This window comes from Zingiber officinale, chromosome 7A, assembly GCF_018446385.1.
Source record: "Zingiber officinale cultivar Zhangliang chromosome 7A, Zo_v1.1, whole genome shotgun sequence".
NCBI lineage: Eukaryota > Viridiplantae > Streptophyta > Magnoliopsida > Zingiberales > Zingiberaceae > Zingiber > Zingiber officinale.
In genome coordinates this window covers 142,297,237-142,312,777 of record NC_055998.1, presented here as the reverse complement: position 1 = coordinate 142,312,777, position 15,541 = coordinate 142,297,237, and the positions used below count along the sequence as shown (strand labels likewise).

Genomic DNA, 15,541 nt, shown 5'->3' with positions numbered 1-15,541 from the left:
TAAGGTACTGATAACATGATCCTCTGTGTGTGACACCACACACCATGTTATCTACAATATAAATTAATTGAACAACTACATTTATCACAAATGTAGACATTTGACCAATGTGATTCTTATTTCTAAATAAATGTTTATACCAAAAGCTAGGCTTTTAGTATACACTCTAACACAATTAATTTATATTGTAGATAATATGGTGTGTGGTGTCACACACAGAGGATCATGTTATCAGTACCTTATAAATTATAAACAGTAGCTCATGACCATGATGGAAGGAACAAACCATTGGAAGGTCGTAGTGAATTAGGTGTTAGTTTATCTTAACTATATAATTACACTGGTACACTAAGAGTGTATTGAGTAGGACCATTAGAGGTCGTTTCTTTTATACTGACTTTATAAAGGAACAAAGACCTCATTTATTATGGAAGTGTGTGCTCTTAATCCTAATATAATAACAAGCATATATATTTGATATTTATTTCTTTAATTTATCAATGGGTGAGATTTAGTTCGATGAATCAATAAACCCGATAAGTTGGGAAATGATATCACTTATAGTGTGTTGTTGATTATAGAAGGAAACTGTGTCCTAGTAATCTAGGTTGAGAATGTCCCCAAGAGGAGCTCATAAGGATTGTCATGTTAAACCCTGCAGGTGGATTTAGTCCGACATAAGGTTGAGTGGTACTACTCTTGGAGCTAGATATTAATTAAGTGAGTTGTCAGTAACTTACTAAATTAGTAGACATTTGTTATCTTAAACACAGGGAGACTAACACACTCATAATAAGAAGGAGCCCAAAATGTAATTTGGGATTGGTGCGGTAGTTCAATAATAGTTCTTTAGTGGAATGAATTATTATTGATAAAATTAAGTTGTGTGTTCGGGGTGAACACGGGATGCTTAATTTTATCGGGAGACCAAAACCAATTCCTCCTCTCGGTCCCTATCGTAGCCTCTTAATTATAGAGTACTATACCCACTTATACCCACCTTCTTACCCATCCCATAAGGGGCCGGCCAAGCTAGCTTGGAGACCAAGCTAGGGCCGGCCAAAGTTTGGTTCATGGGTGCTTCAAGGTGGCCGACCCTAGTTTAGGTTCAAGCTTGGTGTGGCCGGCCCAAATTAAAATAAAAAGGATTTTTATTTTTTAAAATTTTCTTATGTGGATAACATGTTTTAAAAGAGAGTTTAAAATTTAAATCTTTCCTTTTATAAGATTCTACAAAAGATTAAGAGAAGAGCTAAATCTCTTTCCTTATTTGTAGATTAAAAGGTTGATTTTAATTTTGGTAAAAACTTTCCTTTTTAACCATGTTCATGATTTAAAAGAAAGTTTAAAAAATTAATAATTCTCTTTTATTAGTTTCTACAAAAGATTAAGAAAAGATTTGATATCTTTCCTTATTTGTAGATTAAAAGAGATTTTAATTTTTAGAGATAATTTTCTTTTTATCCACATGTTTAAAAGAAAGATTTTAATTTATTAAATTTCCTTTTTATAAACCAATCATGAAGGGATTAAATTATTGGAGAAATTTTTATAAATTTCCGGAAACAAATTAGGAATGTTTTAATTCTTGATTGAATTAAATTTCCTTTGATTGGAGGTTTGTTGTGTGGCCGGCCATGTTGATTAAGAAGAGGAATTTGATTTTAATTAATTAAATTTTCTTTTTCATGGCAAAGGAATTAAGGAAGTTTTTATTAAAGTTTCCTTATTTGCCAAAACCAAGGATTATAAAAGAGGAGGTAAAGGAGCCTTCATGAGATGAACTTCTATTCTTTTTCTTTCCTCTCCTCTTTGGTTTTGGTGGCCGGCCCTATTTCTCTCCTCTCCTCTTGTTGGCCGAAACTCATCTCTTGGTGGAGCTTTTGTTTGTGGCCGGATCAAGGAAGGAGAAGAAGGAGAGAAAGCAAGCCTCGTCTCTAGCATCCCTTGGAGCATTGGTGGTGGTCGAAATTCTTCATCCTTGGAGGAGTTTATTGTGGCCGAAATCTAGAAGAAAGAAGGAAGGTGGAAAGGTGGTTCTCATCTCGGAAGATCGTTGCCCACACAACGTCCGAGGTTAGAAGAGGAATACGGTAGAAGATCAAGAGGTCTTTCTAAAAGGTATAACTAGTATTTTTCCTTTCCGCATCATACTAGTTATTTTTGGAAATAATACCAAATACAAGAGACATATGATTTTAGTGTTTCGAATATGTTTTTCGATGTTGTGTTCTTTTGTTTTATTTTTCCTTGTGATTTGATTGTTCTTTTCGGTTAACCTAAAGTTATTTTAGGAAATTAAATATTAGCTTTCCATAAAAGGTTTTGTCTAGTCGGTGGTGGTTGCTCCCATATCCAAGAAGGTCGTGTGCCTCGCCACGTCAGTACTGGGAACCAATTATGGAAAATAATATTTAATGGAATTAATAACTTAAGGCGATTTGGGTCGAACGTGTTAAGTTCCGCAGGAGACCCAAGTCAAAACCTAAAAGAACGAATAGATTAAGTTTTGGATCAAACGTGTTAAGTTCCGCAGGCGATCCAAAATTTAATTTAAAAGAACACATGGAAGCTAGGAAAAGGTTCAGACCTTTGTACAAAATTTTTGTACAGTGGAACCTCTAGGCTTTCAGAGTAGCAACCAACACTGAGCGGAGAAAAGAATCCAAGGAATACAACTTTCAGATGACGAAGTTGAAGATTTTGATATTGAAAGAACAAATACGACAAGATCAAGAAATGGTAGTGAGTGAAAATGTAAAAGGATAAAAATGTAAAAAGATAAAAATGTAAAAGAACTACGTGGGCTTTGATTCCCCTAAAGGGATACGTAGGCAACTTAAATAAGTGCAAGCCCTTTTTCCAATAAATTTTAATTTTTAATTTTTAATGTTTAATTTTTAATTTTTAATTTTTAATGTTTAATTTTTAATTTTTAATTTTTTTAACATAATAATCTTGAACCGTGGCAAACCGTGACGAACCGTGAACCGGCGGTTCCGAACCGTGAACCGTAATCGTCTTAGGCGGTTAAGGTTAAGGATCGACCTGCCTGGAACGGTCGAACCGGCGGTTCCGAACCATCGAACCGTCGATTTCGAACCGTCGTCAGGTCTAGGTTCAGGTTGACAGGTTGGCGGGTTAGCAAATGACAACCTGAACCCGACCTGATTATTAATTCAGGTCAAACTATTCAACCTGAACCTGATCTGTTTATTTGTACTTGACTCGAACCTGACCCGTTTGACCTGTTTGACACGAACATGACCTAAATTCATTAAAGAAATTTTGTATATTAAATTAAAAATTAAAAATTAAAAATAATATTTATCTACACAAATTGAAAATCCATATCATAAATGATAAGTCATAGCAACATTGCAATCAATAGCATATCTCTATGTTTAGAGTTTTTAATTTTTTTTTTAAATTTATAATTTTAGTTTAAATTTATAATTATTTATAAACGGGTTCGCGGGTTGTAATTAGGTCATTTCAGGTTGATCCAAACCTGACCTATTTTTTAATTGGGTCGACCCGAACCCGAAACTATCCAATCCTAATCTAATTTTTTTCGTATTCGATTCAGATCGTATTTTCGTGTCGGGTCAAAAATTATCATCCCTATTAAATCTAGGGTAAAAATAAAAAGGACGCCTTGTTTTTATTAGAAAAGATAAAAATGGGTGTCATTTCATTATACTTATTTTTATTGTCGTTATAACAATGAAAACTTCTCCACAATTAGTATTGTTACGATCAAATAACTATTGCATAAGTATAGTAGTTACGATGCTAAAACTACAACTGTATAGTTAATTAGTTATAATAGCTACGAGCTTCTACAATAAAAATTATCAATGGGTGCTGATTAGAAATAAAATATCTATTATGATTTGTAACTAGTATAATTTAATATTGTCTATCGATTAATGAGTGTTAATCAATATTGATACAGTGATAAAGAGAGATCTCCAAAAAGTAGATTCAAGCAGCGAAAATTAGCTGACATGGAAGTTAAAGTCAAACGATCAAAATCGTAGGATCGGATGGACTACGAGACAGTGAACTGCGAATGACCAAGCGGACTTCTAGAGCTGGTCGGACATGAAAGGTCGGCCAAACCACCTGAACGGTCATCGTACATGACTTGCCTGAGGATAAGAGCTAAATACTAAATTATCTGGCCCATCACCCTCATCGATCGGACTGTAAGTCCGATTGAACATAACATGCCCATCTGACGATTGTAAAGCCGAGTGAAGGACATGTTAGTAATTCCATGTTGTATTGGCGGGATGGTGATATCTCGATCGAGTGGCGCCCGGACGATCTACAGTGGGACTCACAGGCTTGTCTTATCATACTCTTTTAAAAATTTATACCGTCGACAATAGAGAATGTCTAGTAGACAAATCATATTTTCGAAGCTTTTAACATGTCACATTACAGAAATTTACATGCTCGCTTAATCGTCTTCCCAAATTCTTAATATTTCATGACCTAATTCATAATTCAGGTTCCTAAATTTGAATAAATTTGCCCATGGCCTAATTCCAACGGGCACTGATACGAATAGTACTTTCATTACCCTTAAATGTAAATGAATTCATCCTCAACCAAAATTCAATTCATACTCGAATCTATTATCTTCACTTTGGTCTAGATTCATTTAATAATCGCATCCATTGAGACGCTCCTCATAGTTCATTCTCAAGTCATATAAAAAAAGATAAATTATAAAGTTAATTTATAGTCGATCGTCAAATTGACTAAGAGATATGAAAGACTTTTTATCCTAGGTCGTATGTCTGTCGGAAATTAATCTTAATACTCACATCCAACTTGACCATGTTATATTAGTACTCGAATCTAACTTAAATAGATCAAATAATAATTTCAACGTCTCCAAATGTAGTCCCATATAATAACCTCAAACTTCTGAATCGTCAAACCCTACAATGCAATAAATTTTGACAATGACCTAACTCCAATTGACATACGAATAGGATTTTCAAGACCCCTTACGTAAATAAATTCATTCGTTATCAAAATTCATTTAATACTCGATCAATCTTTACTATGATCTAGATTTGTTTATTACTCGTTCTCACGGATTGACATAGTTGGCACTTATATGAGTGATTGTTCTAATAGATCTTGAAGTCAATTTCTAATGGATGTAAAATGTCTCATTGAATGTCTAAAAAATCGCTGCTGAGTTAAGGTAAATCCATATGATTTATCACTTTCAGAAAGTATAAGGTCATCTCGGAGAAGGGATCCCTAAGATGAGAACTTTACTTTTTACTCTTGTAGATTCATTTATTACTCGTATCAAACTTGACTATGAGTTATATCTGACCAACACTCGAATCTAACTTAAATGGATCGATTAAGTACCAAAATTCAACGAACATAATTTTCGCAATTCCAAATGTAGTCCCACACAAAAACCCTAAACTTCTGAATCTTGAAACGCTACCAGGCAATAAAGACTTAACTCCAATTGACAGACAAATGAGAGTTTCAATACCCCTGAACATCAATAAATATATCTGCAATAAAAAACTATGACCTAGATTCATTTAGTACTCGTATCCAACTTGACCATATGTTATATCTGACGAGTGCTCGAACCTAATTTAAATGGATCGAATAAGTATCAAAATTCAACCAACATAATTTTCGCATTTCCAAATGTAGTCACACACAGTAACCCTAAACTTTGAATCTTGAAACCCTACGAGGTTATAATTATGTGAGGAACTGAATGAAATGAAGGTATGTTTATGTGAATTGATGCTACAATATTAAACTAGTTCTTCTTCTTCTTCATAGAAGTGAAATTCTTTTAAAGGAAAAGTCGCTTTCAATGTTTTGTTTTGCCCTACGAGTTAATAATTAATGCATCCACGTGACATTAATTACAAGCTTTTGGTTGTTGAAAGCAAATAAATTAAATGTATTAAAATTGATAACTAAGATTAAATTACTTTAATTTTAATTAATTAACATCTAACTAATGGTTTTTTTTCCTAAAAGGAATTCTTTATTAATGTTATTGTCAAAAAGAAGACCCATATTAAAAAATATATAAAAGTTTTCATTCAAAAAAATTGGACTAAAACTATATTACTTAAAATTACTCTAGCGCGCGGTGATTAAATCTATTTCAACTTGCTCGTAATTGCTCTAATACTATTATAATAATTTTGATCAAATTAAAATATATTAACTAAAGATAAAAATTAAAAGAGCAATTTTGAAATAATGATTAAGTTCTAGTCGCTATGAATTAATGGATATTTTTTTAAAATAATTAGTTGACTTTAAAAAAATGATTAATCAAGTTGAATAACGTTGAGTCTGGAGTGACCGACTCGGTCCCACGGAAGTTTTCCACCGACCACCAGGATAAATCGGAAAGCGCTCGTAGCAGACATCCCAACATCCTTTAGCTGCATGCCCTATTTGGAGGAATTTTTTTTTACAAATTCATCATAATTGGGACACGAACCGTAAATGTATGGGTGACAACCTGAATATCTTACCGTTGCACCATAGTCCCGGGGGCTAATAAGTAGTTCATCTAAAAACATTAAGCTAATAAATCATTTGTTGCGAGTACATTTTGATTTATCTTTATGGTAAAAAACTTCCGTAGGATGATACCAATCCCCTAGAATTAATATTGATATCAAATTAAAATAATAATAAATAAAAAACAGCTTTTTTGTATTTATTAAAACAACATCCTATTCCACCTCAGTCTATTGTTAGTTTTATTAATATACTTGTATTTTAATTAATATTATATTATAATAGTTACCATTTATAAAATATTTTATTTTTAATCCATACTCATCAACATTATTATATTATAGCAATTATAAGATTACAACCATTATAACAAAATCGAGAAAAAACATAAGATGTTGTAGGACAAGAAAAATAGAGGGCACCCTTTTATTTTTTTTTAACCAATAATATTATTCCCAATAATATTCTTGTTTGATATTGTTGTAGATAAGTGTTAATCAATATTATATTATAACAATTATAATTTATAACTGTTATAATATAAACATTTCATGTCATCTCTATCAGTTATAAAATTGCAAATGCTACGACAAAGTAAAGAAAAACAAATGAAATGTCTTTTTAAGGACAAGAAAATACTTTATTATGGAATAATAATTATTTTGAAAAGGCATTTTGCTAAAAGAACAATAAATCGCCTTGTGTTTCAACTAATGCGTTTTCATTAAACCCCTTGTACGACATGCTGGATTTGCAAGAAAAATAAAAAAAACTTTCTCCCCTTCAATTTTCAAAGATGTTTAACTTGATTTGGCTATCAAATAAATGCTCATTAAAATTATCTTTCGATCTAAAAAATAAATGCCCCATCTCCTTTTACGTAGATAGGCATTTTTAGCAAAAATAAAACAAAATAGAATTTCACCGATAGCGAAGTTTTATACCTTCAAGGGCAACATCTTCTCAGACTCTCATTTGTACAAGTCATTCGAGTGGCCGCCCACATGTGCGGCGACAATAAGTTGCGGCCGGGTCCATGTTGGTTAAGGTTTGCCCGTGCCGGAGCACGGATTGAGTTTAATTGAGTCATGTTTGAGCCGGCACAAGAAGCACGAACCCACACAGGCTGAGTACATAGTAGTTAAGTCAACTCGACATCATTTAAATTTTTAGATACCTTACCTCTAAAGCTTAGAACACCACCTTTGGGATTCGAAAGTTGGCTTGCATAAACCATCAAAGCACCCAAACTGATATTAGGACCAAACAAGTTTTAACTACAAAATTTGCTTTTGCCTAAATGTAGAATGATGGAGCAGCAGTCCGTAAGAACTCGAGGGCGAGAATGCATTCGCTGTCCGATCACGAAGAAAAACAATGCAGTGTGTTCGCGATGATACAAAACATACGATACCTGTCTACCTAAGTATGCCCTCCGGTGCTCTTGGGTATTTTCTTTAGCAACTTGTACAGTCCGAAAGTGTTCTCGTGTGTCCATTTGTAGGGGATGAAGAATGACCGAAACATAGCGGGCGACAACTCTCTATCCAGGTAAGGTATGGCTGCAAGCGTCTGAAACCACAATTTTCAGTTAGAACATGGATACTGGGTCAAAAGTGGAGCTTGAGAACTCGTGTACCTCCCATGTCGATAAGTCACTTCCTCGAGCGGGAAATGGCCGTTGCAAACTTAGCTCCACAAAGAAAGTGCAGAGTTCGATGTCTCTAAGCTGTGAATGCGGTCACAAGTAGAATAGCATCGTAAGCAACATGTCGGAAAATCAAATTAAAAGACACGACGACTGGGAGATTACATATTGGTCGCTGGAAGCCTTGTTCTTGTCGTTGAAATAAGGAGGGGCAGCTGCCATGCCTCCCAAACTTGAATTAAAAGGCAATGGGAGAAGACCCCTAAATCCTTCATCTATCCATCGAACTTCCTTAATGTATGAAGGCACGAAAAATGAAGAAGGATAACGATGCCATTCGCTTCCGACGCAAAGCACTGTCTCTGTCATAAAGTAAATGTTCCATCAAATTCATGTATATAATCAATTCTACCGGGTACTACCGAGTATCGCTATAAGAACTGGAATATTAAATATAGTTGTTGACTAAACATTTTAATCACCTTGAGCAATTATGAGACACTAAATTTTTTTCATTTTATTGTTTCCTTGTATCCTAAACACTAGGAACTTGATATATCATATAGAACTGTAACTAAACATTTTAATCACCTTGAGCAATTATGAGACACTAAATTTTTTTCATTTTATTGTTTCCTTGTATCCTAAACACTAGGAACTTGATATATCATATAGAACTGTAACTGGATGATTCTAGTTTTAAATTGAAGAAAGCTTACCATTTCCAACGGCATCATGATGGTCCAAGTGTTTATATATTTCCAAAGGCGCAGAATATCCGTTAAGTATAGAGAATGTCCGGCTATGGGATGCACACAATATAAGGCCGAGAAAAACTGGCCTTACTCCCTTAGCAATCTGTAAGAAATCAAGCATATGACAGTTAATTGCCTCATCAATCACCTTACATAGTAGGATATAGAGAATATACCATAACAAGAGTTGAATCTTCCACTGCATACTTGTCACGGAAAAGATCAGGGAAACTATCAATTACAGCTGTTGCTGCAATGCAGATAAGTGGATATATCGGATAGAGAAATCTGTGATGCAGCAAGATAACATATCATAAGACTGAAATTAACATGTGCATTTGTAATTTGCTTGAGATGGATGGTGTCAGACAAGACCGAAGTTCTTCAAATCGTGTCTAAGACCACTCAGGAATCATTAAGTGATAAGTCTTGTAGCGAAACAATTTTCTAACAAGATCAATAAAGCAATCTTAATGAAATATTACCTTTCTTCTTTGTGAGCCTGCAATGACATAAAAGCCAGCCAAATATATATTGGAGAGACCACAACCAACAGTTCTAGGCCATATTTCTTCCTTGCAATTGGGACAAATGCCACGAAAATTAATGCAAGGATGAAGCAGAAATTAAAGTTATTAAATCCATTTCTGAAATAAAATGAGAGTCCTTCAGTTCCATATAAGTGACTCTGACCGCCTCCGAAAGCATTATATTTCAGCAGATTGAATACTGAGGACGTCCATCTCCCATAGCAGTAATAGTCGACAAACAATGAAATAGCCTGGCAAAAAAAGAAAAAGTCGTGACCAATGTGAAAGATTGTTGAAATGACACATCAGTCAATAGTCAGTGTCCTTACAAGAACAAACACAGAGGTTAATAGCCCTGATAAAAATACTCTTTTAAATCTTCCTTTTGTCAAAGAAAATAATGTAATTGGAAGAAAAACTATAATAGAGAATGGCCAGCCTATGATCACTCCAGCAGCAGCAATAGAAACAGCTGCAGCATGCTTCTGAAGAACGAAAAGTGCTGATGAAAGAGTAACTGCATACATGGAGAAGCTACTTGGAAGAAAACCTGAAAAGGAGTATTTATGAATGAGAGAAGCTAATATAGAGAAAAAATAACAATGAAATTAATCAGCCTTAGTTGTCTCAAAATAACAATACAAAGATGACAAATATTACTTAAGCTGAGGTGGGCATCGTGCTCTAGAGTGAACAAACTATAGAAAAGAAACCAACTGTTACTAACAGACAACAAATAACAGAAAAGGAGAAGCAGCTTACTTGTACTGGCAAAGAAACAACCACTGGTTAGGCATAGCATAGCAAGTGTATACCATGCAAGCCTCTTTCCATATTTTCTTGAAAGAGCAACCACAAGAAATGTATCGGTGATAGTTGAGATAAGACCAAGAAAGAGTCTTACTGAGTAAAAGACTTTAACCTGAAAGTTTATTGCAAAAAGTAAGTGAACAAAAGCTATGCTGTCTTTTGCAATTAGGCATAATACTGCAAAGTCTACTAATCTATTAAATCTACTGTGCTGACATTCACCTTCTCGTCAATGTACATTAACGAAGCAGGCCCAGCCATCAATGCATGAAAAAAGATGTATAGATATGACCGCAATGCAAACTCAGAACTGCACAAGAAAGAAACCGAGTAATTTTGTGATAACAGAATATTCAGAATAATATATAGTAACCTCTAGAGTTAGGGTCCTAATATATTAGAGCAATTAGGTGAACAAATACATCTAATTAGAGTTAGGGACCTAATATATTAGAGCATCAAATGGTAAGGTGAACGAATAAATCTACTTAGAAACTTCATCTTCAAATAACTGCATGAATTTAAACTAACTTGCATCCATCAAGGGTTCCTCATATTTATAACTAGATATACTTTAACAAGTTAACTTTTGAAATATCACTAGCAACGGGCGTTGTAATGTTTTCATTTTAAGCTATGTGTATATACAAAGGCCATACATAATATCTGCATGTGTTTTAATGTTGGCTGGCAAGCTAACGCAACTCTCCTCTTTTACCCGAACTTAGGACCAACCATGGAGGAGTTAATCAAGGACAGGGACGGAGCCAAGAATTTCATATCGAGGGGGCGAAATATATGTGTTTATGTTGAGGGGAGGCGACCATGTCGTTGCCTCCCATTCGCCTTTCTTTCACCCCCTATTCCTATACCTCATACACTTTTTATACTTGAAAATTGAGAAGGGGCGGTCATCGCCATCGGCAGCCCCCCCCCCCATGGCCAACCCATAAAAGCTTGGTTGTTTTTTTTTTTTGTTGTTATTGTATATACCTAGGCCAACGATCTTAGTTGTCTGCTACGGAAATAAACGTTGATAATACTTATCCAGATTTCATGTTATAGATAGCCATCGCATGTAATGCATATGTCAATTAATCATGTTAATCCATATACCTACTTAATGATGGTCCAAGCTGAACTCCAAAATACTGTTTAAGCCAACGAATCATAACTATTAAGGCTTGAATGCAAATTGCTAAGATATACAGAAAAAAAGAAGCAGCCTAAGTTCAAAATTGTAATTTTTTTCACCCTTTACCAATAGGACAAACACGTGGAATCAATTTGGAAATCTAAAATCAATTCACCATTTTCTCTAAGCGAGAGCTGAAGTAAACAATTTCGAGGAGGGCGTACCTGTACTCCCATGTCTGAAATCCAGATTTGTAAAGGAGGTAATGGAGGGGTTCCCAGTAGTTGAAAACCTCGTCGCAGTCATGGATGATGTTGGAGGATGCACTCCCGTAACGGAACACGCCAAGGACAAGCGCCGGAAGCAGCCATCCCACGCCCGCCCCTTTCTCCTTCTTCTCACCCTTATCCTCCTTCGAGTACCGATCCGACGGCGAAGAAGATGACGAGGCGCCTTGATCCGCCAGGTGCGCCCGCCGTTGCCGCGTCACCGAGAGGGCCATCGCCGATCGCTCGTTCCGAACTCACTGCTCGCCGAAAGAGAAAGGGGAAGGGAACTTTACTTTAAGTTGGTCCGCCGGAACACATTAATAGTGTTACGATTCACCAGGAAGAAACTGATGATTCGTGTGTCTAATCGACACGTGTATTATCATAATCGATGATTAAACGGCTCGATGTCTCTCCTGACATAACGTGCTACGCACGTGACAACTTTTTATTTTCAGACAGCATTGAAATTCTGCTTTTTCTTTATTCTTTTGCAAAAAGACAAAAATGTCTTGTTTACTTCGGCGAATGGATGACCATGAGAGATAGAATCAAAAAGAAGCAATTGTCGAGCTATTGTGGCCAGACAATCATCTCTTCAATAATCCACCCTTCAAAGTAAACAAAGTAAAGAAATTATTTTTTTAAAAAAACATAGTTTGAATAAGAGACACCATGTTTAAAGATCTGAAATACCTTTGAGTTGCACTTAAATACCTGATTATGTTTAATAATCAATTACAATCCCAGATACAAACTATAATCATGAATTATCCATCATAATTATCTTCATAAACGATCCAAACTAAAACCAAAACAGCATACAAAAGTGTATCGACTTAAACAATCAGGAATGCAATGTGAATGAAGCAGATGGGAAGGCTGTTGCTTACCCAAACCAGCCCACAAAACTATATCTATATTGTTCCAGTAATACACTAGAGTTTCTATAAGCCTATCGACTTCTCGAGCTTCTGAATTTGGTTGAGGAATATCCATGTCATCTGCGAAATAACATGGCATTCAAGAATCGAAAAAGTATGTACAACGAAACGGGATTGAGGAAGCGACAAAGCTTTACCATGACATGCGGAGCGATTCTCACACAGTAGACAGGAAATCCAGTGTAGAATTTGAAAGGACCACCAGATTTTAAGGTCTTCATGGTGCAGTCCAATGATCCAGTGTAGGGATACTTCCCATTGGCATCAGGCTGCATCTTCTGTATCTGTGTTTTCACATAATCGAATGGTAAACTACAAGCTGATGCGAAGAACCCTGAAACAGCACTTGCCCCTGAACACAAAAAATTATTCACCGATTGAGAAACTGTAATCCTGCTCAAATGAATCTATCTTCCAGAATTCAGATCGAGAACCAGTGGAACCATTGAAACATAGAGGAAAATTTAAATATTATCTAGCATCTTACCAAGCACAGTGCTAACTTCGCCAAAGCCAAGGGAATCCCTGAACAGCTCGACGCTCTGATCATACGATGCAAGCATACCCATGTTAAGTGACATTGCTCTAACGACGGTGGGACCTGCACCTTTCCACAAAGCCAGAACTCCTTCGTCCGAGATGATACGGTATAGAGCGTGGAAAGCATTTTTGTAATTGCGTCGCTGAGCTGCTGGTAGAGTTGCATCAGCTTGCATCCTGATGAGGGCTAAATCAGCTGGGCTTCCAACACATGCTCCAATTGCTCCTGCAGTAAGACCAATAGCAGCTTTTTGGAGCAACGGTAGTGGTTTGCCATCATTAGCCTCAACAGCTTTGTTTGTCAACACCCTAAATAAATAATCAAGGACCGATAATCAAAATTCTGTCTAATTTGAGATAGAAGAACAAGAACTCACAAACTTTCAACAATGAATTCGCAAACAAGCAGTTGTGCAAGACTATGTGCATCACCCAGAACAGAAATGTTGAGATGAAATTGAAAGCACAAACAGATATGACCCAATAAAGTAACTGCACCTAAGATCATAAAGAAGCAGAAGAAACTACTAAAGAGAAACCTATTTGAGCAAACTAATAGGAGAGTTATTTGCAAATTAAATGTTTTTCTTATAAAAACGTAGATCTCATATCTCCAATAGCCATTTCGCAAGTCAAATCTGAAGAACGGGTTTAGTTATATTGGAAAACTTTACCTAGGACTTATTTTGCATTTTCAATAATTTCACATAACAATTAGAGTGTGGAGAGGAGAAATTTCAACTAATTGTGAATTACAGAAGCTCAATCATTTAATTTTCCTCAAAGGTTATTGAGCTTATAAAAGGTTTGTAGATTCTCGGTTTCAAAAATTCATCCTTATTGAAACCAAACCTAGTAAAATGATCCAGCTTTCAATATGCACGTAACTGCCACATTTTACAAAATGGACTTGAAGAATAAAGATAAACATACCTAAAGGATCCCAATCTTGCAGTTGTATAAGTAGCCTGCCTAAGTAAACCAGCTGACAGCCCCTGTTTAAAGATGGAAAGGCCAATCCAAAAATTGAAACAGAATTCAGTCAAGAAGATAACTATTTTTCTCTTAAGCTATGAACAAAGCAATTCGAGCAGATTATTATAGCATTGATGCAAAGTATATAAGGTAAAAATACAAATCAAAATTGGAGAGCTACAGTAGATGTAACCACGGAACAACTTGATCCAAATTGTGAATAATGTAATTCATAGGAAATAAAAAAATTAAGAAATTAAGAAAGAGATACTTCAATTCTTTGTTTGCCAAGAATTTGTGAGACATATTTACTTCAATTGAAGTGCTAAGTAGGAAGAAATTGCTGCTTGTTGCTCACTACAACTACAATTCTTCCTGCCATACAAAATTAGTTTGATAAACAACAATTGCTATATAATGCACATCAAATTGAGTTAAATCAACAAAATATGGAAAAACAACAACAGTTTCAAGGATGTCGGATACATTACGTCTGAACCAAGACCACCTTTCCTAATATAATATTCAAGAGTTCCTCCAAATACTCTTTACACTCAAAAGTAGACTTTAAGATGTTAGAAAATTAGTTGCCTCATAGTACAACCACTACTAGCAATCTGCTAGGACAAAGCACAAACCTTATAAAATGAGCCAAAGCCTTCGTTGGCAAGCATGTTCTTCGTCACTTGGGCAGCAGACCCCTGCCCCAGCTGGATCCTAACCTGCAACCCATGGAATCTCCATCAAAGACGCGGATCTTAAAGACAAACATAGATCTGAGATCCACTAAGAGTTGTAGAACTGGAGGATGATGATGAAGAAGAAGAAGAAGAAGAAAGACCGTTCGGATCTAGGACTTACCTTGACCATATCGATGGGCTGGATGACGCAGGTGGCGAGCATGCCGGAGAGGCCGCCATTGGCGAAAGGCTTGACAGCAGTCCAAACTCCCGACTGAGGCTTAGGATTCCCCTCCGCCATGGCCGCTCGAGAGAAGAATTAGGAGGGCCACCAATAGCGAAGCTTTGGCAGCACCAAAAAAATCCTAGACCAACCATGATATTTATTGGGGATACGTTTATTCTGATTTTTTTTTTTTTTTTCAGATTTGTCATATAAAATATACAAAATTTTATATTAATCCATAATATAAAAATGAATTTTCACAAGCAAAATAACTAAAAATTTAATACTTTTACTGAAATTTTAGTTTGAGTTTAGTTTGCCTTCATTTCAAAATTTTACGATGAAAAATATCATTTAAAATTTTTTAAAAATTAATTTACTTAAACTGAACATAAACCAATTTAAACCAAGATTTCAGGAAAAATAACAATTCCATTTATGAACATACAAAACCACCACGGTAAACGCCGGCATTTTAACCAACCA

At 35.4% G+C, this 15,541-nt stretch overlaps 2 protein-coding genes across 2 annotated transcripts; both read right to left on the bottom strand.

Moving 5' to 3' along the window:
- Positions 1-7,767: 7,767 nt before the first annotated feature.
- On the bottom strand, positions 7,768-11,989 carry LOC122003059 (dol-P-Man:Man(6)GlcNAc(2)-PP-Dol alpha-1,2-mannosyltransferase-like). Its single transcript, XM_042558490.1, has 10 exons — positions 11,646-11,989; positions 10,509-10,596; positions 10,239-10,398; positions 9,806-10,026; positions 9,432-9,727; positions 9,123-9,234; positions 8,911-9,049; positions 8,357-8,553; positions 8,183-8,272; positions 7,768-8,115 (listed from the first exon to the last, which is right to left on the bottom strand). The coding sequence occupies exons 1-10, from the start codon at positions 11,921-11,923 to the stop codon at positions 7,966-7,968; spliced, it is 1,731 nt and encodes a 576-aa protein (XP_042414424.1). The 5' UTR covers positions 11,924-11,989; the 3' UTR covers positions 7,768-7,965.
- Positions 11,990-12,393: 404 nt separating this feature from the next.
- LOC122003060 (mitochondrial dicarboxylate/tricarboxylate transporter DTC-like) lies at positions 12,394-15,205 on the bottom strand. Its single transcript, XM_042558491.1, has 6 exons — positions 15,011-15,205; positions 14,788-14,871; positions 14,108-14,169; positions 13,122-13,483; positions 12,772-12,986; positions 12,394-12,694 (listed from the first exon to the last, which is right to left on the bottom strand). Exons 1-6 carry the CDS (start codon positions 15,128-15,130, stop codon positions 12,638-12,640), a joined length of 900 nt encoding a protein of 299 aa, XP_042414425.1. The 5' UTR covers positions 15,131-15,205; the 3' UTR covers positions 12,394-12,637.
- Between the last annotated feature and the right edge of the window lie 336 nt (positions 15,206-15,541).